The 26035-nt window shown below is 38.8% G+C and overlaps 1 protein-coding gene across 5 annotated transcripts; it reads left to right on the top strand.

The window, feature by feature from the left end:
• Window positions 1-276: 276 nt before the first annotated feature.
• On the top strand, window positions 277-25798 carry RABGEF1 (RAB guanine nucleotide exchange factor 1). Of its 5 annotated transcripts, XM_042791678.1 has the most exons (11): window positions 277-383; window positions 10783-10968; window positions 14291-14457; window positions 15473-15592; window positions 17724-17744; window positions 18644-18810; window positions 20403-20484; window positions 21293-21425; window positions 21828-21919; window positions 22290-22546; window positions 23569-25798. In XM_042791678.1, exons 2-11 carry the CDS (start codon window positions 10790-10792, stop codon window positions 23965-23967), a joined length of 1617 nt encoding a protein of 538 aa, XP_042647612.1. In that variant the 5' UTR covers window positions 277-383; window positions 10783-10789; the 3' UTR covers window positions 23968-25798. The 5 variants fall into 5 exon arrangements, with proteins under 5 accessions (XP_042647612.1, XP_042647614.1, XP_042647613.1 ...); XM_042791680.1 differs by lacking the exon at window positions 17724-17744; XM_042791679.1 differs by lacking the exon at window positions 17724-17744 and having other exon boundaries at window positions 18641-18810.
• Window positions 25799-26035: the final 237 nt, after the last annotated feature.

The raw sequence follows: 26035 nt of genomic DNA, 5'->3' as shown, positions 1-26035 counted from the left end.
CCAAACCCGCCCCCCGCTCCGGGCGCGGGCAGCCCCCCACGGGCGGCCCAGCCCAAACCCGCCCCCCACTCTGGGCCCGGGCAGCCCCCCACGGGCGGCCCAGCCCAAACCCGCCCCCCACTCCGGGCCCGGGCAGCCCCCCACGGGCGGCCCAGCCCAAACCCGCTCCGGGCCCGGGCAGCCCCCCACGGGCGGCCCAGCCCGAACCCCTCCCCGCCAGCCCGGGCACCCCCCTCGTCCCGCTCCCTTCCGGGAACCGGCCCCGCCCCGGAGGTGACGGCACGCCCTTCCGCCGCCGCCGCGGAGCGGAGGAAACACCGGGCCGCCCTGAGGAGCGCGGAGCAGCGCGGAGGGTCCCGTCCCCCCCGCCCCCGCCGCAACCGGTGAGCCGCAGCTCCGAGCCGCTTCGCTTCTGGCCGCGGGGCCGCTGTCGGGGGGCTGCCCGCTCTCTGAGGGACCCGCGCCCCGGGCAGCCGCGCGGTGACGGTGGCAGTTGGGTGGCTGTCAGCGAGCGTCTGGGGGGGTGTGGTGTCTGTGTCCCCTGCGCCGCCGGTCGTTGCAGTTCGTTATAAGTCCCGGTGATACGGCGTCTGCGCCCGTGCCGGGGCGGGCCCCGCTGAGGGGGGGTCGCAGCCGGCCCCTCTCCTCAGGGATCGCGGCTCTGCGGAGGGTTCACCGGGCTCCAGGAGGGAGACTGTAACCGGGCTTAACACACCGGCGGACAGAGAAGCTTAGTAAACCAGGGTCCTCCCCGTGCAGTTCTTAAAAATAAGTTGTCTTTATAATATACGTAACTATTTTTTAATGACGTGGGTATGTTTCAACAGTTAATCAGGGTGAAGGTGTCACCGATAACTTTGCCAATATGGCCCCTCAGCCTCTTTTCCTGCTTAGTTCCTTGTGGATTGAGGGGTTTTTGACTCTTTGTGTGTAAGTATTACTGCTGCACGGCTTCTCATTGTAAGACTGGGGATCAAAGTCCTTTAAACTCAAGCCAACTGAAGTTCGGAGTATGGTCAAGATGCTGAGCAGTGCGTTTGGGTGCTTTTGTGGGTGTCTGTCACTGTATGAGCACCTTGTGTAGTGTTCAGGTTCTTCCGCTGAAGTAGGGAGTGGCTGTATTTTCAGAGCGGGTGTGAAATATTGAAAGATGAATGATGCACTTGAAGTAACAAAAAAAACCTCTCCGTGGGAGTGGCTTGACACTGCTTTAAATCCTGCTGGGCTGGGCTGCCTTTGGCAGGGGCACTGTTGCTTGTGTGCTGGGGTACTGGATTATCTGAGGGGATTTACAGGCAAAATTCAAATCATTTTGGAGGGGCTGAGTGGGGCCCTGATCTGTCCCAGTAGTGGGAATTGGTGGCACTGCACAGTTTTGGCGAAAGGGTGGCATTATGGAGGTTGTGATTTAAATCTATTATTGACATGACTTGCCATACTTTTCTTGTTTGGTCTCCTAGTCATGAAACTATTTTTTGAAACGAGGCTTTGTACTGTCAGTTCCTCATGCCAGTATTCTGGCATGTGTACTGAACAGCTCTTGGTTTTCCAATTACCCAAGACTGCTTTGAGACTCATGACCCATCAGCATGGAAGGACATAGTGTTTTCCAGGAACAGTACTTTAGTCAGGAATTGGATGTGTTGGCCTTTCTGACATGGTTACACAAGTGTTTTGCAGGGGAGAGGATTAGGAAAATAATTGTAACTCAGTGGAGTGCTTTGCTGACAAAAAAAACCCTAAAACAACACACAGTAGAAGGGAAGAATAGGATAGAAAGCCAATTATACCAATTCATATGATCACTTTACACAACTAACTATGATTATAAGATTGAAGATAGTCCATGATTCTGGTATTTAATTTTGTTTTGCAGTCTAAAACAGTCTTTCTCATCTTCCCTCTTTCCCTCCCGATGTCTGCTATATAATTCCCAATTATGATTTTGGCTTTTACAGATGATGATGGACCACTTGTGACCTAAAAATCATGCTTGTGAAATCCTATTAAAATGCTGTCAGTAACAAGTCGGGTACAAAGTGCATAAGATGTTTTGAAGCTCTCTGAGGTTGTAGCAAACTTAGTTTTAATCTATATCCAGGTGAGCATGGTTGACAGGTCGGCAGAAAACAGAGTGTGTAGGAGCTGACTGCTGCTGTTTCTGAGGAGATTTTAGAAGTTTTAGCTAATACTCTTCATATTCTTACTTGAATTCCCAAACAGTACATAGCAGTTTTTAGAAGTTTCTTGTGATTTCATTTAAAAGTGCAATTATGAGTCACATGTAGATGATGAGACATAGTCTGTTAATTCATGAATACATGCTGCTCCTAGCTGAGTGGTCACTGCTATGGGCAGTAGATAAGAATTTGATGTGAACAAAACCCCTTGTAACTTAAGGTGTGTACTGACGCTGGAGGGGGAAAACACATCTTCAAGTTGAAATAAATTGTGAGCTCTGTGCGTAGAGCATTAAAGCCTCATGGCTATTGAGTTTCAGAGTTTTAAAGCAGTGGTTGCAATTTCCCCTGCCAAATTACAGTACCAAACAGTGTGGTTATTTTCAGGTGGCTGATCAGACCGTGTGTCTGTCATAACAGTTAACAACTGTTCTTTTCTCAGGATCATTATTTTAGCAACCTGCACTGTTTATACTAGGAAACAATGGCTATAGCTGAAATTTCTTAATTGCAAAAAAGATGCATGTTAAAACTGTGAAGACTCATATGATCTATTCTGCAAAGATAGCTACCATGATTCTTTCCTAATTCATCAGTTGTCTAATGGCTGTTGTATTTTCTCTTCATAGTCTTAGATCATATTGCCCCACCCTTTAGAGGAAATTAAATCATGCTTAATTACATTCCTGCTAATTATATGCCTGAATGTTTAGGGTTACACATGAATCATGACTATTTCAACACATATATGGCTCTTAAGAAACTTACGGCATTTGAGTCAGTGGTTACTCTTTGGAATATATACATGTTACTTTAAGGATGCTTTTCCCTAGGCAAAATCTGTCATTGTTAGAGACCTTAACCCAATCCCATCTGTCCACCCCCTCAGTTTTGATGCACTTTCTAATCTACCTTGTAAGTTTATTTTCAGTAACTGAAGTTGCATGCAGTTTTCAGGGAGACTTGCTACTCTCTTGATCTGATGTGAAGTATGGTGTTCTAGTCAGTCACTAGCAAAATGTAAACCAGCAACCGTTACTGTGAGAATTGTGTGTTTGGAGATTTTCCCAGTTGTTGTTCTTTTCTTGCTCTGAAGTCCCATGCCTGGGGTTGGCCATTAGTGACCACATAGTTGCGCAAGTGAGCGATACTGCATTGTGAACACTCTTTGGAGCACTTCGATACTTTTTTTTAATGAGAAGAATTAATGCAAGTTGTTCATTAAGTGCTATGAAGACTTAAACTTGAAGATCCAAATCAAGTTTGCTTCAGTCCAGTGAAAAGACTGGTGTAGGTTGTTGCTCATAGTTGTACCAAGATTTTTTTGAGAAGACTGTTGACTTCAGGAAGTAGAGTAAGATAAAGAGATGAGAGGGGAAAAAACCAAAAAACATCACAAAACCAACCCAAACCAAACTCAGTCAATCCTGCAAAAGAAGGGATTCTGGACATCAGGAGACTTTTTTTTTTTTTTTTTTTTTTTGTTCATGGTCAAAAGTGTAGAAGATTGAAATAGGCTTCCCAGAAGTCAAAGGCAGTTTCATACCTTTGTGCCAACCTGCCTGGTTTGAGTCTGTTATGTGAAGTCTTTTCCTGTTTTTAGATAGATTTAGTGAACTTCGGTGTCAATATTGAAACTCATTTACAGAACAGTCTTATAAAGCCACAGCTTTGATTTCCAGAGTTAGCATGCAGATCTGTTTAGTAGCTGGTTTTCATAGCTTGTAATAATTATACATTGACTTGCAATTACCTCTTACTAAAGGCATCTGCAGATTGATTAAAAGAGACCCATTTCTACTCAGCTTTGATATGTACGCTTTTTCAGCTAGCTCTTCCATCAAAGGTGACCTGAACAATCCAGCACTAATAAATAGTTTATGAAAATGTCAATATCTTGTCATCGTGGCAGTGATGCAATCTGCATTGGCAATAAAGTTATCTGCCTACTCAGTCTCTGGGAAGTAAGGTAGGTACATGTTAGAAAGGAACAAGAAAAACAAGTTGGTGGTATCTGAATTATTGATAAATCTATACTACTTCTAAACCTTGTTTCACACACAGTGCTTTTGCTGAAGCCAAAGCTGTGTCTGCAGTCTTTGGAAACTCTGATGTGTTATGAAAATTATCTTAGGTTTATTGCTGAAGAGAACGTGTTACGTAAGTGTAGTCTCTTTCATGTGTGCATCAAATCAGCCCTTAGTGACACATCCTATTTTGATGAAGGGACCCCCTTTTTAATATTACATAAAAGCTAAGAATGTACTTGCTCTTTGCTGTGACCATGATACCTGCTTTAATAAGTTCACTATGATTTTTCCATCTATTTTGTAATCTGCTCTGTGTGAAAATTAGAATATAGTCTTTTGCTGTTGTTGAGAGCTTTGAGTCTGATATGAAAGGTACAATGTCCTGGAGCAATAATCGGTGATACTTCAGTCCCCATGTGGCCTAAGGATTTATGGACTTATAATTGGAGGAGGGAGTGCCTTTTGGAAACTCAGAGGAGCTGGTTTTGTGCTTTATGTAAGTGGCCTGCATATCAAGATACCACATGTGATCATCAGGTGTTGGCAAAATTTTGAGTTCTCTTCTTATCCCATAGTTTTAATTGTGAAATATCACTGATTATGAAGGGTTTATCTTTAGTCCCATGAGAATGTAATGGGAGATCATCAGAGAAGAAAGAAGTTAAAATGGTATCTGGTTGCCTAATTCCATGTCAGTGCCATCTGGTTAGTTCTGCACTGATGTTGGTGAACTTGACTGTCGTTTCATATGAGCAGTCAAGATGCCAGAGGTTGGATGCCCAGCCTGATGTACTCAGGGCTAGACCCATACAGGAATGTAGGCATCTATGGTGGGACATAAGCAAGGTGTTGCTGCCTTGGCTTTGATGACTTCTAGATTGTGTTCTGGTGTCTGTAGCTGTTTCCCAGCAGTGTGTAGGGAATTAAGATTGTAGATTGCAGTCTGCAAATGTTGTCTGAAGACTAAATGCTTTGATGGGATCCCTTTGTAGATTTGGATGTATCCTATTGCTTCCTGTGAGAAACTTGGGCTCCTGAGACCTGAAACTGAAAATCCTTGAAAACTAGAATGTAGGTTTTACTAAGCACCCACGTTCACTGAATACTGTTGCACTTCAGGTCAATGGAAAACATTTCTTAAAAAAAGCCTTTCATCTTTCTTCCACTCTCTCCCAACCCCCTCCTGTCTGACCTTAAGGCTTTGGTTCTTGTTCTTTGATAGAACTTATAACAACATGCATGTTTCCTGTGTGTTAACTCTTTCTGTGTTTTCTTTAGTAAATCTTGAAAGATGGATTGAAGTGTGTGACTTGGGGAAAGTGATGGAGCTGTTGACCAGCAATATTTTGCAGGAAAATTGTTTTTTCTGAGTTTGGCTCAGATGTCTGCTTCCGTGACTGTGGTAACAGAACCCTGTACTGTATGCACGTACGTTTTCAGTTGCAGCTTTGCCAGAGTCACAGAGGAACTGTTGGGCAGACAGCTGGTTTATTCTTCCTAAAAAAAAACTATGTGAATTTCCATTTTCTGAAGTAAGAGCTGCGGTTAATTGGATATTCTTCTTGGATGACAAATGACAGAAAAAATCTAGGGGTGTGAGCAAGGGATGAGAAACCTTTGAGCTGGTATTGCACTTTTTAAAAAGTATTTGCTCTAAGTAAATGGGTGCTCAAAATACTACTGAAAAGAAAACTTCAATGAGTCAAGGTATAGCAAGAAAAATCTGTTGGTAGGGAGATGTATTTGAGAGCTTCAGAATGAATTACATTAAAGCAAGTAAAAAGCTTAATTTTGAATTAAACCACAGTCGCTTTTTTCCCACATGCTAAATATCTTAACAGAACAAACTATTCTAATGTGCTTATGAAAAAGCTATGGAAAGAGACCTGGTCTGTCATTAGAGACCTTTGATGCGCAGCCCTTCAAATATATCTAACTTAGCATGTATTGTATGCCTCATCTACCAATGGTGCATCAGTATTCATCTGCTCTTGATATCACTACAGTTTGGAAAAATAAAGCTCGACATCTAGAACAGCATGGAGAGATGTAGCCACTGGAGGCTGGTGCTGTAGCTCCGGAGTTAGTGCGCTGCCAGGCTGGGTGGGTACCAGCCTGGGAACGCGTGTGGCGGTGAGACGAGGATCTCTTTGGTGTCCACACAGTCCAGTGCTCTGTGTAGCTGTGGTACAGATACGCTGATTGCCAGCAATGGTACAGCTTTCCGTGTTGTAACTGTCCAGAATAAATGCACTTTTGCAGCTGTGATGTAACAGCACATCATGTTAGAGTTGATCATCTAAGGGACCACGCACGGGGTGTGTTATGAGGGGTTTAAAGAGCATGGTCATAGAAGGGGGTTGGGTGTTTTCCATTTTCCCATTTCAGTGGAAAATGGGAGGGAAGAAGCTTTTACTTGCAAATAAGTAACAAGGGGAAAAGGATTTTACAAATCAATAACTAAGTCTTAAGAACCTGTTATTTTTCTGCACTTTTCAAAGGGGTGTGGCTAATTAATATAGATACTAACCTTTGATGAGGTCTGGAACAGGTACAGAAATGCTTAAAAGAAGATTCTATATCATGGTATTTGTGAGGAAATGTGTAAGAAAGTGTCATTTATGCTTTCCCTGACAATATTCACAGCAGAACTATTTGAAGCACTTACTGAGCAGAGCAATGTATGAGTATACCTTAAATTACAAGCATTTGCTCCTGTGAGGGAGATGTGGTGCTTCTTAAAGTTGTTGAGAATTGTTTTAATTGGGGTACGGGAGATGTAAAAAGGATGTTTGCTCCAGTGCACTTCTCCAACTTGTACTAGTTAATTTTATTTATGATCTTCTAGTACTTTATTGTCCTTCTTGATTAGATTTTTTTTTTTTAATATGAATGTTTGTTACCTTCGTTACTGTTGTTTTCCTGACTTCTCAGTGATTAGGCACTATGAAAGCTGTTCAGAGTTGGCTAATTCTCCAACTCCAGGAAAACAACAAATCTGTCCTTTTGGATTATGTTACTCGGAAGTGAGCTTTGATCAGGTCATATGTTCAGAGCATGAATGAAAATAAGAGGTCTGACCATGCGAAGTAAGTGGTGTGACTGTACACATACACTGAGGAGTTGATATTTGAATAAAGAATGTTGTACCTTTAGCTGGGATGGGAGGGAGAGAAGGGAATAGAAAAGGATCAAAAACATGTCAGACGCTCAAAAGTTCCAACAAAGTATTTTTAGGAATAGAAGATCATAAAGTACACAGTGATTTAGTTGCAGAAAGTTGACTTGAAATGGATTTTTCATACTCAGTTTATTAAAATTTGAGTTGTTCCATTCATTAAAATGTAAATGCTGACCTGCAAAAATTGACTGTGAAACTTTTTGTAATGGCCACACGTGTTTACAGGAAGCAGAAGGCCACTGCTTTAAGTGCAGCATGTGATTTCATCGTATTGATTCAAGGTGACCTCTTTTGTCCCTGCATCTGAAACTGATGTAACTGCAACTGAAAATACTTTGAGAGGCAGAAAGAGAACAACTTGCTTTCTAGTGGCTTGGTTTTGCAGCTGTTTACAAACCTCTCCTGAAAGAATGCAAAAAAAAAAAAACAACCTAGCTACAGAGACCTGCTTTGCTTACTTGATGGAAAGCTGCTGAACTTTGTCACTAAACAGAACCTTATTTTTAATTCTAATATATGCAAAGGGTGAGCAGGATGCCAAAGGTAATTGTGGCGTTAGTATGTGGTTAAAGCTCTGTGGGTACAAAAAGCTGATTTTTTTGTGCATCTGTGTAGAGATAGTGAAAGTGCACAATTGGCATAGAAGCATGCTGTTAAGCTTTCAAAAAACAATATGTTGATGGAGGATAGAAGCAAGGTCGTATATTTCATTCTACTCCTTTAGTTTTCAAAAAGTCTGAGTGTCTGAAGCATGGTGCTTTTGAATAAGAAAAACAGACACCTGAATTAATGAAATTGGCCTACAGACTGCAATTGCAAAACTGTTGTAACTTACTCCATTGTAGTGGGTGATAGGATCAGGATGTTATTTCCTTGAGTGATAGAGATTGGTGTAAAATTTCTCTGATGTTTTTGTTATGAAAATGTTTTTATCTTCTGTCTTTATAGCTATCTGTAGTTTACAATGAAAACTTTCAGACTGATCAGCTTTACCATTAATGGCAATATTGAAAATGTTATGCAAGGTGTTTCTTTCTAGTACAGGCACCTGCCATCGAAGTCTCTAATCAAAATGCTGCTGCAGTTTCTCTTTTTAGGAAGTGGTCTTTAAACTAGGTTAGGAGCAATTGAAAAATTTCAAGCTTTTGCTTCCCCATTGTTTTCATAACTGGTGATAAAGGGCCTGTGTGATGCTCTGAGAATGGGTGGTGTTTCCAAATACTGCCAACATGCAACTTCTGTCCCAGGCAGTGCAGTTGACAAACATTTGATATTTAATTTCGGTTCTGCTAGATAGTTTGTTAGTCAGCAGATCTGTGTACTATTATAGTCAACATAACGACCTTACTTGAGGAATCAGAAAATTAACATAGTACAGAAACCAAAAGATTTTTGTGAAGGCAATGTACTTATTTTCCTCTGTTAATTTGTCCATATGGGAATGAAGTAAAGATCTCAAATATTTAAAATCTAGTTGGTTTTTCATTTTGCTTTGCAGAAGCTATTAATGTCTAACTGTCAGATATTTATATGGGAAATAAAAGATTATTCAGCTGTCTCTGCCTATATAAATGAGAAAATGTGTCTTTATAAGTGATGCCATTAAGAAACCGATTCCCTTAACATCCAGATCTCTACAATGAAACTATTTTTAGGGTTTTTTTTAGAAACTCATTACTTCTTTCAAAGACAGAAAAGATGTTAGTGAAAGGAGCCTTAATACTTACATAAGTAAGATGGAATATTTAATTTGTTCCCTCCTCAGAGAAAATCATGTGTGTTTCCTGTTACTTTACTTAAAATAACTGGTTTAGATTAATGGGAAATGTTAAACATTATTGGTCTTTTAAAGCAGTTGATCTTACAGAATTCAGCTTGGAACAAAATACCTATTACTTCCTGTAGTAGAAAACTGTCTTTGGTAATGACAGTTGTGCATATCGCATCTGTTTTGCTGAATGATCCAGAGAAGAATTTGGAACTCTTTGAGACTGTTGAGTGCAAGTGCTTCAAGGGATGAGTAATGTTTGGGCAGAAACATGAACAACCAGAGATCCAGATTCTGCAAACATATGAATTTAGGGGTCATTATGAATCTCAGGGGAAAACAAGATTACTCTTGACAGTTACTGACATTCTTCAATTTATGAAAATCTCCTTTCACCTTGCTTTTCATACATTGCATCTCAGTGTGTGCTGTTTTCCTTGTGTGATCTTAAGTAAGGTGCTGGAGGGGACATGGGGTCTTCAAACTCTGTGGCAGTGTCGGTTTCAAAATCTTGTGGTTTTCCTGTTAGAGGAAGGAAATCATATGGTTGCCTTTGATTACGAATGTGAGAGCAAGAAATTGAATTGCTAAGGTGCTTGTTCAGCTTATACAAAGCACTTTCTGCTGAGGATGCAGGAAGAAAAAGGGGCTGGATTTGATGACCAAGACCTGCTTTCCAGTGCCTAGCTGTGGTATTTTTAGTGTCTGTATATGTCAATATTGCGATCCAAATGTCAATACTTTAATATGCAGACCTTAAACTTGCTAATGCAGGTGATTGTATGCTGCTTTTCTCCTAAAATGAATGCAGCATTTAGAATTAGAACAAAGTAGTTGAAATGCCCCTGGGAGCAAGCTGGCATGTGGGATGGTTTCTGTCAAGCAAGAAAAGAAAGGGGAGGACTGGATTGTTGGAAGACAGGCTTTGCACAGTGGTCGTGTAAGCATGAGAATAAATTGTTTTGTTGCAGTCACTATATATAAATTCTATAGAGCTGTGCTGTATAGAGATGCCCAACTTAACTCTGAAGTAACTTGAGTACTGGAGGAAATGGAGATGCACTTCATCCATGTTAATGTACCCTGCTGGGTTAGAAGTGATACTTCATTGTGCTGTGAAGACATATTATTTGAGGCCAAAGATGTTACCTAAAGTCTTGTCAGTGTGATTCTTTGCAGAGACAGTCTCAGCCTGAATATAAACCTATTTACATTTTGTCTCTTACTTTGCTTCCTTTATCGGTGATTGTAACTTTTCTGTATTTCTTTTTTCTTCTGTTGCTCTGTGCCTCTGTGACTGTTAGAACAAAGTGCTGGTGAGATCAGAGACTTGTGCCTTTTTCCACATGTGTACAGAGCTGTGTGACTGGTACGGCTGGCCTGCTTTCCAGGCCAGCTGTCTAGTACTATTTGCAGGTCAAAGCTATGCAAACACATGCTAATGCTGCTGTTGGCTTTCGGGGCTGTATGGTTATGTAACTGTGGCCTTTAGTTTGTTGCTGTGGAACTATTCAATAATTAATAAAACAGGTGACTTCTTTCTATAGGCCAAGCCTTCAAAAGAAATTATTTCTAGCAGATTGTAACGATGTTTCTGTCTTTAACCCTTTTCTCTTTAAACAGGAAGAAAATGAACCTGAAGTCTGAACGCAGAGGAATTCACGTTGATCAGTCAGAGCTACTGTGCAAGAAGGGATGTGGTTACTATGGCAATCCTGCTTGGCAGGGATTTTGCTCCAAGTGCTGGAGAGAGGAATACCATAAGGCCAGGCAGAAACAGATTCAAGAGGATTGGGAGCTGGCAGAGCGGTAAAGAGCCCTCTTTATTCCTTCATCTTTTACAGTAGGGTGACTTCACTAAATTCTATTCTTGTCTCCTATTTTCTAGTCCTACTTGCTCTGGCTCAGCTTTATCATAAGTTCTCAAATTTGACCTTTCAAGCAGGAATTAAAATCTTCCTTTTGATGCAAATATGAATATTTATGGAATTCTAATTTAAGAGGTTTCAAAAGCAAGTCTGTGAAGTAACAAATGTAAACACCCCCCTCAATCTCTCCACAAATACTTTGACCTAATTTGCATACCAAAATCTGTAATTCTAACTAGCAGTTGGAAGGGTGAAAGTGACAATTTTGATTAAAATACCTCTGCCTCTGGAGACCACAGTTATTGTCTTGAATATAGGCAGCACAATAGTTTTACATTTCAGCTACTCATTAAAAAAATTCCTTTTAGTCTTGTCTGTGATTATTGTTTTAAACTGCAGGGTTAAGCCCAAAAGCATCAAAGCTTCAGCTTTAATAATTTAGGTAATTTTTCCAAGCACATATTTTCTGAAAAATAGTCTAGTTTTCCTAGTGTGATAAATGCTTGACCCTGAAAATGGGTGTTGGAGGAAATCTGTGCTTGAGAGAGAAAGTAAGAGCAGCTACAACTACTTTTTGTTGGATTTGGGTAGAAAGCAAAAGCATTATTCACTGCCTGAGAAACTGCAAAGCAGCATCTTTTGTACTACAGATGTCGTTTGTGTCACTTCCAGGTGTGAGTTACATGACATCCACTCAGAACGAACTCTTTCAGGGTTATGTGAATTCCTGAGATGGAGGAACATCTAGCTGTGTATTAGGAGTTGATTGGCAGTTGACTTGAGCTGGCCAAGATGTTTGTTCATACTGGCACAGGTTCTCTATGTATGCTTACCTTAATGTATTACTGATATATGCCAGAACTCTAGGAAAAAAAGTACAAATGCCCAGGAGACTTGTCCGTACTTGAGTTTGGAACCATTTGGTGAGCTTGAGTTACCTAGTAATATGTTAACCAATGTCACTGGGGAAAGGAGGAAAAAAAAAAAAAAAAGGAGGCATTAAGTGCACTGTTCACATTAGCCTGCCTGAAGAAGGTGGTATCTGTGGAAGCTCTTTGAACTTGAGCTGGGTCCAAACTAATGGCTATAGTTTGGAAGCCCTAAGTTTTCTGGTATCTAACTACCTTAGACCCTCTTACTCTAGACCTCGAATTAGTTTGTTTTTTAAGTTCTCTTTACTGTCTGACACTGTAACAGATTAATCATAGAATACCAAATTGGAAGGGACCTCAAGGATCACGTGGTTCAACCTATCTTGGCAAAAGCACAGTCTAGACAAGATGGCCCAGCACCCTGTCTAGTGGAATTTTAAGTGTCCAATGTTGGGGAATCCGCCACTTCCCTGGGAGGTTATTTCAATGGCCGATTGTTCTCACTGTGAAAAATCTTCCTCTGTCCAGTTGGAATCTCCCCAGGAGTAACTGGTACCCGTGACCCTTCGTCTTTTCCATGTGACTCCTTGTAAAAAGGGAGTCTCAGTCTTCTTTGTAGCCACCCTTTAAGTACTGGAACATGGTGATAAGGTCTCCACTAAGCCTTCTTTTCTCAGGGATGAACAAACCCAATTCTCTCAGCCTTTCCTCATACAGCAGGCTTCCCGGTCTCTTGATAGTCTTTGTGGCCCTTCTCTGAACCCTCTCCAGCCTGGCCACAGCTTTTCTGTATAGTGGGGACCAGAACTGAACTCAGTATTCCATGTGTGGCCTCACAAGCTCTGCGTAGAGTGGGACAATGACTTCTTTATCTCTGCTGGTGATACCTTTGTTGATGCAACCCAGCATCCCACTGGCTTTCATTTGCTGCTGTAGCGCACTGGTCACACTCATGTTGAGCTTGTTGTCTACCAGGACCCCCAGGTCCCTTTCACAGAGCTGCTCCAGGTAGATCCCAGCCTGTGCTGTACTGCTGGATTATGTTTTCCCAGGTGCAATACCTTGTGCTTGACCTTGTTGAACTTTATAAGGTTCTTGTTTGCCCACTCTTCTAGCCTATCCAGGTCTTTCTGCAGGGTGGCCCTCCCTTCTGAAGTGTCCACCTCACCACTCAGTTTGGTGTCATCAGCAAACTTCATCAGGGTACACTTGATCCCATTATGCAGATCAGTTATGAAGATACTAAACAGCAAGGTATTAAACATGTTAACTGCAAGAAAGGTAGAAAGAAGTGCTTGAAACCTTTTCTGTCCTAATCAGAAGGTGCAAGGTAAGCTGTTGAGTACAGTACAGAGGACATGTAATTTTTTTCCTCTGCCATAAATTTAGCTTAAACACTTAATAAAAACTTAGGTATTATTAGAACAGATAGTTATACTGTCAGTTGTAAAACATCTGTGTACAGTAAAGTGAGGCATTTAAGGAATTCTTTAATAAGTAACTGTTCAATAGGGAGATGCTAGAGGAACAGATAAGCTGTGATTGTTGTAGTTAACAGACAGGCTTGTCAGCACAGATAAAACACAATTCCTGCCTCAAGAGATTAGAAGTGCAAGACCATTTATGGTCCATCCTGAGCTGTATGTTTAAATAAAATTGCTCAACCTTTTAGCATCTTGAAGGACGATATGATTTAACCTATTTTAATCTTTCTGTATAGGAAGAAAAATAGCAGTTGAAGGATTAGTATGTTTGCCCTCCCCTACTTTGTACATGTAGATGAAAAGGTGGGCTTGGTCTTTGCAAAGTACCCATCAGTGCTGCAGTGGTTTGCCTCATTCATTCAAGCAAGCGTATGTGTTACTAAGACTTTGAAAACAAATTATGACAACAATGATCTATTTCCCAGAATATTTCTGAGGTTGTGACAGGGTATTTCACTTGCTCAACAGCGAGCCATAGCTTTTATTTTTAGTAAGATGGTAAAGGATTGCCTGTGGTAATAGTTGTGAAACCTGGAACACGATGAAGAGAGGAAGGCAGCTGAGTCAATTATAGGAAGTCCTCCAATAGTCTTTCCCCTCACTTCTACCTTTGTAGAATTCAGGGCTGTGACATGAGCAAACAGTGACCATGATTGTACTTGTCTCTGCCCTTTTGACCTTACTATTTAATCCTCCCTGACCATCTTAAGCTTTCCCTCATTTTCACCACTGCAACATGGAAGGAGTGGATGTAATGTAGTGAAGGGAGATGTAGGAAGCAGGAAATGAAGATGGACGTAGAGGAGAATTAGCATGTCAAATGAGTAATTAATTTATTGCACAGGAAATTAGCTTATTTGTGCTGGTTTTAAACATTTAAATTAGACTTATGTTTTTATAATTCCAGGCTTCAGCGTGAGGAGGAAGAAGCCTATGCCAGTAGCCAGAGTACCCAAGGGGCGCAGTCACTGACATTTTCAAAATTTGAAGAAAAGAAAACCAATGAGAAAACACGAAAGGTCACTACTGTGAAGAAGTTCTTCACTGCTTCTTCCAGAACAGGAGCTAAGAAGGGTAACTTTCTCCTTTTCTTTTAATGGTTCTGTTCAGCATCTTAAATTAAAAAGTATTTTTGATAGATATATTGTACCAAAAGACAGTGTTCTGCAACTTGGCTTTAAAAAGTTGGAATAATTACACTTCTGGAGAGTGATTGTTACATGTGTAGTCTTACTGAAAACACAGAAAAACATGAGCTTTTGGGTGACACCAAACAATCTTTTAAATAGAAGTGCACTTCTAAACCTGTGGCTGTGTTTGTGTTAGTTATACAGGAGCTCTTCCACTGAAGTGTAGTATGAATGTATTCCTGGTGGTGGTCTACCACTGTGCTGCTGGGTGAAAGTATCTTATTTGTATGATGCACATTCTTGCTAGATTCATGAGTCAACCATAGTGTGATACTGTGGTTTAGGACTTGGAAGGGAACTCTTCCTGAAGAGAGCGGGAGAAAAGGTACTGGCTGTCAGTCACCTCTAACAAACTGGTATGTCTCAGTGTGATACAAATGCTGATACAAAATATCAGATGATGCTGTCATAATGGATCACTTCAACAGCTTTAACAGAAAAAACAGCATGTGTAAGCAGGGTGCCTTTAAATGAAAATAAATGTGAAAGGAAACTTGTAGTGTTTATGTGTATGTGGGTTGTGAATATCAAGTTTGTGGTTGGCTGAATGTTTATTCTACAGCATGTGTTACAAGTAAGAATGATTAATGGCACTGGTGTCTTTGCATAGCAGTAGCTTACATGGGCAAAAACCAGAAAATGCTAGACTGTGGAGGAGGCATTCCAGAAGAAAAAGCAACAGTAGTGTATCTTAGCCTTATAGACACTGCATTTCCTTAAGAAGTTCTAACTATGTCTGGATTTCATCTTAGAGTTTGTCTTGGTGCATGGATGTATTAAGAACTCTTTTTTATGTTCATTCTTCTCACTTTCCATATTTGTTTTTTTTTATCCCATACACCGTTTCTCCTGACATGCTCCTGCTCTTGGTGTCTTGCTTGCTTTTGCATTTATTTCAGTGGCTCAAGAGAAAATCGTTAAGCAAGGACAGCTTGGGAGGGAGCGAAATGCTGATAACATTCTCAGGGATTTGAAGGAGATTTTTACTCCCTCCTGGGAACTGGCTTCCCCTACTGAAGGTAATGCAGTACAGCTTGAGCAAGCTGTCTGCTTGATTTTAGTTAAGTTTATTTCTTAGCTGGGCTTTGCAAAATACAAACTAGGGTTGTGCCAGTTCTAACTTGTGCTGTTGAATATGAAGATGACAAAAAAAAGCAAGTCTAGCGTCTTGAAGATGACTTGAATTTCTAAACCAATTCTTTGCTTTTTGGTAGGGAGAGTATAGGAATAAAGCTGAAACCTCTCTGAGCTCTACCTTAGCATAACATCTGAAGAATTATGCAGTTTCAAAAAAATAAGGATTTTGTAAAAAGTAGCTAGATCTTGTGCTGCTTCGCATTTATAAAAAAATAATTCCAGGTTGCCATTATAAATCTGATTAGAAGTTGAAACTACTTCAGTTCAGTAGTTCACACTCCAAGAACTTTTGCATTCTCAAAATATCTGCAGATGTTTGCTATATTAATCAAGAAGACAATTTCATATCAAGAGAAGACATACTGTTTTCATTGAAGCCAAAAGGATGACAAAACCCTTGATGCAAACAGCTTCAGGATCTTATCCTATGTTACTTGTTTGCAATTCTGACATGCTCTGCTGACTGAAGAAATTTGAAGATGTACCATTCTTTATTTTGCAAATCATAGGAAGATGATGAATGGGTGTGTGTAGTAGAGCTAATGACAACACTATTTTTATATTCTTTACTTGGACTCGGATCCATGACCGTGGCACAACCATAGTGAATCACTGGAGTGCTAATGTTCTGCTGTGACAACTAGCATTTTTGTAGAATGCCTTGAGAAAGATTTTAATATTAATAGTGTTTATCTTTTGTAAAAGTGATCCTTCCTTAACTATTCCCATACTCTTTTCATTTTGGCATATCTCCTCTACTAGGTTCTCTTTAACTTTTCAACTTCTTTTTAGTTAGTCTTAAGACTGACTTTAGAAGTCAAACTTCTTTTTAGTTAGACTTAATTCTTTTAGAGTACATGACAAAGCTGTAAATATTTTGTTGCTGAAAGTACAGTTGTTCCTGCAGTCTGTAGTAGTCAGTGCACATTGTACAGGTTCATTTTCCTTAAATCAGGATTTCAACACAGAGATTAATGAAGGTGCAACATTTCTGAGTGACTACATGTAGTTCTTGGTGTGAGTTATTAAAAAGTTCATTCTAACATTCAATTTTTTTTAAAACGCCCACATTAACAGTAATCTGCCTCAATTGTCTATAACTAATAACTAAAAAAAAAAAATCTCTTTTAAATCTGTGCCTAAAAAAATTATTCATATTCCTTAAGGACAAATAACGGAATAAGGTTCATGATTTTTCTAATACAGTGAACTCGGTGTTGAAATAAGTAATAAATCTTTGTCTGTTCTTTGAAATGAAGTCAGTAATTAATTGTGGGAAAAATATCTTAGAATTCTACCTTTCAGAAAGCGGACCTGCTTTCTTTGTTTATTATTGCAAAGCTACTGCTCTCTACTTAGCGGTTATGTAATAGTAACCGTGACAAATTCAGATCAACATATAGTGATGGTTGCTGTTCAGCTTGAATACTGTAGAGGCATTCTACTTTGAATCTTAGGTATCAAGAAGATTGGAGGAAATCCCTTCTGGAAAAAGTGTTCTTGTGTAACTATAAAGGAGATTGATTTGTACTTTCTATCTTGATTGCTGCAGTTGGAATTTAAATATTTGCTAAACCTTTTCCATTCTTATCACCTAAATACCATAAATGTTCTAATAGTATCAGACCAAGTTATTATCCAGAGATGGTTATGCTGAAGTGTAGTCTTGTGCCTTGGTCAAATGGTCGGTGGTGTTAGTCACTGGATCATACAGCTTTGAATTTACTATAGTGCTGTATCTCTTTAAAAGCAAAGAACAACAAACAAAAAAACCTCATAAGCTACCTCAAATCTAAAACATCCCAACTTAAATATACTAATCCCATTTATTTTAAGTTCTGCATGTGTTCTTATAGAAACAATGATTATTTTTTTTTTGTTGTGCATGTTAGTATTTTCAGATTGAAAGATATGTTTGTATCATGTTGACCATGAATGTTTTCTGTCTCTTTGCTGCTTGCTTTTCATCATGTTCATTTACATCATCTCTATTCAATCCTTCATTTTGAACAGTGTTGGCTGGCAAGTTGAAAGGTGGGTGAACTGAACTTGGGTAGTGAAGGTATTGGATCAGTACAATTAACTTAGTACATATACATTGGAAAGTCCAATGTGTTTGTGTGGAAAATCCCCATGGTTGCAGCTCTATAAACTTGCATCCAGTGCTGTGTGCAGTCTGTGTTCCTACCTCCTTACTGAGTGCCAAGCAAATTCTTCCTTTAACAGGCGTGGTGCTTCTGCTCTTGCTGAAACACAAATGGCCAAGTTCTCATTTACACTGCAGGTGCGATTCTGTGGCATCTGCTGCTGAGCCAAAAAGGGCTGCTGCATTTGCACCAACTGCATGTTCCCGTTCCTTGTCTTGTCCTGCTGCTGCTGCTCCTGTGACCTGGTGGGAAGCCAGCTTGAGGAGCTGATCGAGCTGAAAAATAACCCCATAAGAAACACTGATTTCTGACTAGGCCTTTCCCAAACTACTACCCCCTGAGCTAGTTCGTGAGTCAGTTGAATCAATACTTGTGTTGGTGCAAGCAAAGAAGCAGGAATGTAAAGGTGAGGGAGAATGGAGAAGGGGATCACTGCTGCAGAATCCAATCTGGAAGCCTTGATCTTATATGGAGACATCTTACCTAGGAATGAAAATGTAAGAAACCCAAAAGCAAACCCATGTTACTGTAGTTTGCTACTATAAAAAGGCCATTAGTGTAAATGGGTATGTGGCTATAAATGTTTCACTTCAGTGGAATACTCAGTTTCTTAAAGTTCTGTTTAATAATATCCAGCATTTCACTTGTAAAGCTTGAGAAATAAATGCTCATTCATCTGCACAGTTGAAAAAAAACAACTTGAAATTTTAAGACACATTAAACACTTCCTGAGTTCATCCATCAGTGTACAAAAGCTAATCCGATGTGCCCAAATTTTCCCAGCAGAGATCCAAGAAGCCAAGGCTCCCAGCCCTTCTATAAACAGGCAGGCTAGCATTGAGACCGATCGAGTATCCAAGGAATTCATAGAATTTCTCAAGACATATCATAAGCCTGGACAAGATATCTATAAGCAATGTAAACTATTTTTGGACACAATGAATCATAAAAGGGTAAGTTTTTGCATGCCTCCTACATAAATAAAATGGGGAAATTATGGAGAGGTGGAAAAAACGCTGCACTTCCAGCAGTTTGGTTTTTATATACAGTATACGGGAGTTTTCAGCTGATAGGCTTAGTCAAATGAAGATCTAGCGGCAGTCTTAAATTCTGAATGAGTTGCTTTTTGGTGTGCTATGTAACCAAAGATACCCTCCAACCCCAGTATCTCAGATATCTTGAGAGAACTTTCCTTTGCATTCCAAGTAAATTAGGTATGAATAAATACCACATAAATTAGTCTGTTGAACAAACAATTTTCTAGGAAAATAGGACTTGTGGAAATTATATTACATAATGAGTTTTTAGACATTTTAAGTTTAAAAAATTGTAAAGATAATACAGTATTAACCCACATGTCTCCTTTTCTTTGGGGAAGAGGACCTTGACTGTGCTTCTTTTAATATGGAAAAGGGATTACGTCTTCATTCTCCATAAAAAAGAAAAATTAATGTTCTTGAAATATTAATGTGCCTGTAGTGCCACCTATGGTTGAAGTGAGTCAGTATTCAGCACAACATTTTTTTTATTATTTTTTTTCCTTCCCATTCCTATTTAGTATGTAGTTACTTAAATTATATCCTCAGATTGGACTGGAAATTAAAGGGAGTTCTCATGGACACTTAGATGCCCTCCACTTTGAAAATATCTTGAGGTGTTGTTTTTTTTTTTTTTCTTTTAGAACTGATTGATTCAGAGCATAGAGTTTGTGAAAACAGTATGTTGTTAATAGTGTTTATAAACACTGAAGGTACTTTCATTTCCTAGTTCCTTGATAGTTTGTGCTAGTCAAAAAGAAGTCTTTCTCAAAGCATTCAATTTGGTACTACACGTAAACCAGGCCTAAAGTGCAGCACTGCCATGAGAAGTGAGACTTTGTGTTCAGGGTAACTGTCTAGTTTTTGGCCTTAGAGAATTCAGAAACTGAGTTCTCTCTCCATTTTTTTTAATGTATGGTTTTATGATGCCATTTAATGGTGAAAAGTGACTTGATTGGTAAAGTTAATTTTAAACCTTTAAACTTCCATTATGTTCTTCCGTAGCTCAGTTAATGCCCAGAAGACAATGTTGTTTCATAAATAGCATTACAAATATATTTTATAGTCATTTTATCATTAGAATTGTTTACTGTATAGATAGTCTTTCAAATTATTATTTATGTTCTTGTTTTTTTGATATACAGTATATAGCCTTTTAAAAAGTTAGAGACAAAATTGGGAGCAAGCGCTCTGCTTAGTCTACGTTATTTTGTCACTGTTACTCAGGAATGTGTCTGGGGAAAATGGCACTGCACCTGTCCAATTCCATTGCTAATATTAATATACATCTGTACAGCAAATAAATACCTTTCACATGTGAAAGAGTCGGTATATCTTGGTTTCTCATGTTTTTGAATATAATTTAGCCAACATAAACACCTCTGACGATACATTTGCATTCTCAGACTGTTACTGCAGCTGGACACTTTCCTTAAACAAAAACAAACATCAGAGGCACTGCTGCCATTTCTTCCACACATGCACACTTAATCAGTTTTCTGTTACAGGACTTAAGTATTGAGGAGCAATCTGAATGTGCCCAGGATTTCTATCAAAATGTAGCAGAGAAGTTACAGACACGTTGGAAAGGTATCGTGTTGTTCTTCCATGTACCTTACTGCTGAAAAAGTAACGATTTGAGGATAAAGCCTCTTGCATTTTTAAGTAAAAACAAAGCATTCCTAACCAGCTTTCAGAAATGCTGTTAACAAATTCTAGTACCATAGTCAGAACTATTGCCAGCAGCACCAGTTCTATAAACTTTTGCAGACTAAATTATTTGTTTTTACAGGTTTTTCTTAAATTCTCAATTAAATGTTGTTCTGTTCGTTTCATTTCTTGTTTTAAATTCAATGCTATTTGTTTAAAACTGAAGTCGAATGTGTAGCCTCAACCCAATTATCAGGCTGTGAGCCTTCCATTACACTGTAATGCACAAGCAGCCAGTGAGAGAGGAGTGTTTCTGTTGCAGGCTGCTTTTATGTGCTTAGTACATAAGTGGCACAGCTTAAACATACCCAGGGATTTTTTTAGACATAAACAAGAACAGAGGACTTGGAAGACCTCACTGGATTTATTCTCAAAGACTGTATTTTCAATAAATATTCTTGTAAGCTATAAGCAGCTGAATCTAATTTGTGTGTTGAATGTGCTAAATTAATGTGCTTCATTGTGAACCTATGCATGTACTTACTTTGGCATGTCACTGTGGTGTTCTCACCATTATATTTTTACTTCTGCTGTAGAGTGAGAAAATGCTCCAAGTATATCCATTAACTCGGGTTGACTCAAGTCAGTAGTACTGGCTGGTGACATTAGGACCAAACTGTGTTAAATCTTCAAAAAGGCCATGGGATTCTTTATTTACTGTACCGGGTGTGGGATTTGTACCTTTCAGTGCCCCCTGAAAAAGTTGAGAAAGCAATGGATCAGATTGAAAAATACATCATGACTCGACAGTATAAATATGTCTTCTGCCCTGAAACAACTGATGATGAGAAGAAAGATCTTGCTGTCCAAAAGAGAATCAGGTAAGTCTTTAAAAGAAAAATAGTTGAGTTATTCCCAGTCCTGTAGATGAGCTCTGAAGCAATCATGTTCAAAATCTTTTGCTGTGCACACAAAAGTGGCAAACTTTTTAACTAGAAATGGTTAAAAACACTTTATTTAAGAAACAGAAGGAATTAGTAGAATGAATAATGAAAGCTACTACACTAGGAAAACTAATTGGTTTGCTTTTTTAAAATTAGTAGCAAAAAAAAGTATTTTTTCTGGAAATAAATTACTTCAGTGGAATAAACTAGCTTATGAGTGGACTAGCACCTCATTTATACAAAGCACTCCTTGTGCCTTGAGTTCAAGAAGCAGCTGGTTTCAAACACCTGAACGTTACTGGCATAGAACAGTTGAACATTTTTTTTTTCTTGCCATAGGGCTTTGCACTGGGTAACTCCACAAATGCTGTGTGTTCCTGTCAATGAAGAAATTCCAGAAGTTTCTGATATGGTTGTAAAAGCAATTACAGGTTTGTGAATGATTAAATTGACATTTACTGCTTTAAATATCATATCTCTTGCTCACAGAGAGTATTTTCTGCTGTCGTCAGAGGGGTGTCCAGGCTTTTAGATTTGCAGTGGTCTCTGTGGTGTTGGACTAGGATATTGTCCGTGAAGTGGGAATAATTTTTCTATTACAGAAGTGTTGAGGCTTACCTGATCTATTTGAAATACTTGTACAGAACCAAGAGAAGGTTGAATAAACAGATACTTCTAAGGAACAGCAAGCACCACAGATGAAAATGATGCAATATTAGTATTGTTTAGTTAAGTGTTCTACTCATTCAGGTGTCTGATTAATATGGTTTAAAAGATTTGAGAACTTTTTTTGTCTTACAGATATTATCGAAATGGATTCAAAGCGTGTCCCTCGTGATAAATTAGCATGTATCACCAAGTGCAGCAAGCATATATTTAATGCTATTAAAATCACAAAAAATGAACCAGCTTCTGCTGATGACTTTCTTCCAACACTTATATACATTGTTTTGAAGGGAAACCCACCCCGTCTGCAGTCTAACATCCAGTATATAACACGCTTCTGTAATCCAAGCAGGTTGATGACAGGAGAAGATGGCTACTATTTTACTAATCTGGTAAGTACAGGAATGGTATTGATGTTTTAGACAAGAAGATTCTCTTTTATTTGGATGTAGGAATTTCTAGGAAAGGCAAACACAGCATAACATAGAAGTAAAATTAAAAATAATGCTCAAATAGTGGTTGAGGTTAGAGTACAGCAAGCTCTTTGGCTTCATCTCCTTCTTCCTCCTCTGCTTTCCAAACCAGACAGTGCTTTGCTTTCTTTGTAATATTAAACCCTTTATTTGAACGGTCTGATGCTAAGACTTGAGTATATTTTTACTGTGTAAGGAGAGAAGTACTTTCTATTCCTAAAATCCTGAGTTTGGGCTGTGCAGATGTTACGGATGCAAAGTTCCCCATTTAAGCCCATGAGAGTTTATTCCTTGAAGGGTCTGCAGAACTAGGCCATTAATGTCTGGAGATAAACAGGCTTTTTAAGGCTTCTGCAGAAGGCTTTTAGTGGTATGCTTGTTTGTATTAGAAGAAATTATGATTAAGAACTTGTCTCCTCTGCATTTCACCGTAAAGCAGTTCTCAAGGTGGAATATGTAGTTGAATGAAATACTTGGAATGCTAAAAATAACTTTCAGTAGGAGGAGAGCATCCACAAGGTAAGATGGGCATATGACATTGCTTCCTTTAGAAAATGAATAGAGATCATAGCAGATCTCTGCTGATCAGATTACTAAATATTAATATAGAGCTCTTGTCTAGTTGTCATGTTCTTTCTGTTCTCTCACCTTCAAAATGCAGTGACCCTGATGTTTGTAATGTGTTATCTAGTGAGTAAGTACTGTTCAGCTGAAGTGGCGTCTTCCTATATTGTTCTCAGAGTTTTTGACTTCTTCAGGCTTTGGGGAAATAGGCATATGAGCTATCTGATATAGTCAGCTTCCAGAAAAGCTCTTTGGGAGCAATCTGTTGAAGCATTAAATAAAATAATCAGTTACTGGTCTTAACAGCTGGATAAAAAATAGAACGCACATGTTCCAATCTGTAGCTTGCAGTGATACTTGCTCTGTTTTGTTTATAGTGCTGTGCTGTGGCCTTCATCGAAAAACTGGATGCTCAGTCTTTAAATCTAAGCCAAGAAGATTTTGATCGTTTTATGACTGGTCAGACATCCCCGAAGAAGCAAGAATCTGACAGTTTTTCACCGGATGTGTGCCTGGGTGTTAAGCAAATGTATAAAAACTTAGACCTCCTATCTCAGTTGAATGAGAGACAGGAAAGAATTGTCAATGAAGCCAAGAAGCTTGAGAAAGACCTAATAGATTGGACTGATGGAATTACAAAGGAAGTCCAAGATATTGTTGAGAAATATCCATTAGAAATAAAACCAAAAAATCAAACCTTAGCAGCTATTGACTCTGAAAATGTGGAAAATGACAAGCTGCCCCCACCACTGCAGCCTCAGGTTTATGCAGGATAATTATCAGTGTTAACTTTGAAAAGCATCATTTTCCTCACCTAGTACTATCTGCTACTTGGGAAGGGAAGGAAATTTGAGGCTAAAAATGAGATAAGCTTAAATCAGTACATTTTTAAAGGTACATTTTTTTTTGTTAAGTGTAATGAATTGTATTTATTTTAGTCAAGTAGATTTCTATTAGGCTTTTGTGGGTTTTTGAACTGAATTTAAATTTTCTACACAAACCAGTGTAATTTTTAAGCAACACTAGTCCATTGACATCTTTCCTGAAAGCTTCTAGGCATGCACTTACTTGTTTTTAATAATTAGTTTAACTTAAAGAATTTGAGTTCCAGCAGAAACTCGAAGGTACCAATGTTAGTCTGAATTTATTCTGTAGCTGTAAAGATGAAATATATATTGTAAAATATGTAAAATTGTAAATAGATTTAAAATCTAATGTCTCAACTGTGCATGACATCTTGTGTATGAGTGAAAATGATACAAAAGTGTTAATTTTAGCACCTTTCAGTTAAATCACATTGCAGTATAAAGGCAAGTACACTGTTAATGTTTCAGTAAGCTAGATGGTATAACTGATGAATTACAGTCAGAGAGGATATTGTTGTAATGATCTGAAAACTTGACACTCATTTTGTAATCTGCTCTGTAAAAAAAAAAAAAAAAAGAAAAAAGAAGTGCTATTTAAAATATGACATTTCTTCATGTAAAAGTTCTCTCTGCTTTGTCAGTACACCTGATAGCCTTCAGTGGTGCACGCAAGTGCTGATATTTCTACTTTTGAAGAGAATGTTGACCCAGGCTTTGGAAATAAGAGGAAATACTTGTATTAAAAATTGCATAATGTGGAACAAAAAGGGGGAGGGGAGAGGAGATAGTGCAAGAATTGCACCAAAAGTGGCTTTATTTTCTGGCATTGCCTAGTAATTTCCACCAGTGGGCTAGGTCCTGATTGCTTTTTTGACAATCCTGGTAGATAAATAAGTTCATATAATTAGAGGCTGCTTTTTAGAAGAAGCAGGAGTCATTGCTCGGAGCAGAAAAGTGCACTTTATTTTCACAAAACATCAGTCTTCTGATTTCTAGTGACTCCCCCTTTAGCAAAAGGACTTGCCTTGCTAAAGCATTGAACGTTGAGGTAAATACGGCTTTATGTCACTAAAAGTTTAGATCGATGTATTTCAAGTTAATAGCTCACTCTGCAAAAAGTAACCTCTTGCAATATAACTTTTTTTTTATGCCAGTGAAACATTTTATATATCATTTTAAATATCTTCCAGTTAATCCAATTTGCCATGATTTGTTTGCATACCTGAGATATCTAACATAAAGCTACTTTGTTTGAACTACTTTTAAGTAATGTTAAATTCTTACCATCAAGGAGGAAAGTACCTACCTCTTTATTTGTTCCACTGCTTTAAAAACACTGCTGTTTTAAATTTGCACTGCAATAATTTCAGACCACAACTGTGATTTGTCCCTTTTTGTCAAATGTATTTAACCTTATGAACTATGCATTCCTAGTGTTTCAGAGATAACTGATTACCCCAAAACTCCACTGCTGAGGTGAAGCAATGAACTAATCAGGTGATCACAAAAAATTACGTTATTTAACGTATCAATGTGTCACTGCACCCAAAAGGCTTAGGATCTGACCAGTGCTTGCAGTAAATAATACTATAAAGTCTTTATTTTCTTTATAAACACTAGGTGCTAATTCTGATATCCAGGTACAAGGGTTTTCCGAGGGGTGGGAGGGGGAAAGCAAACTTTTAGCTATTGTGTAAATTGCCATGTTTAAATAAAAGTGTGTACATTATGACCTTGTTAATGAGTTCCTAAAGATCTCCTCACTGGGTTTAGTTATGCTGTTAATGATTAATGTGAATCTAATTGTGACTGCCTCTGCATTCTCTGTGTTTTGGGAGACACAATTCTTAGTCACTCAAGTGCAAGTCTAGGTTACAATGTCTTTTTATTTGTAGAAAGGTCATGGTAGTGATTCGGTACTTAAGAACGATTTGCTGGTGCATTTGTACAAAAGTATCTCTTATTCATATGCTCTCTT

Source organism: Tyto alba, unplaced genomic scaffold (genome assembly GCF_018691265.1).
Source record: "Tyto alba isolate M040663 unplaced genomic scaffold, T.alba_DEE_v4.0 Super-Scaffold_19, whole genome shotgun sequence".
NCBI lineage: Eukaryota > Metazoa > Chordata > Aves > Strigiformes > Tytonidae > Tyto > Tyto alba.
Note: the sequence above shows the minus strand (reverse complement) of the source record. Positions and strands in the feature narration are given on the sequence as shown.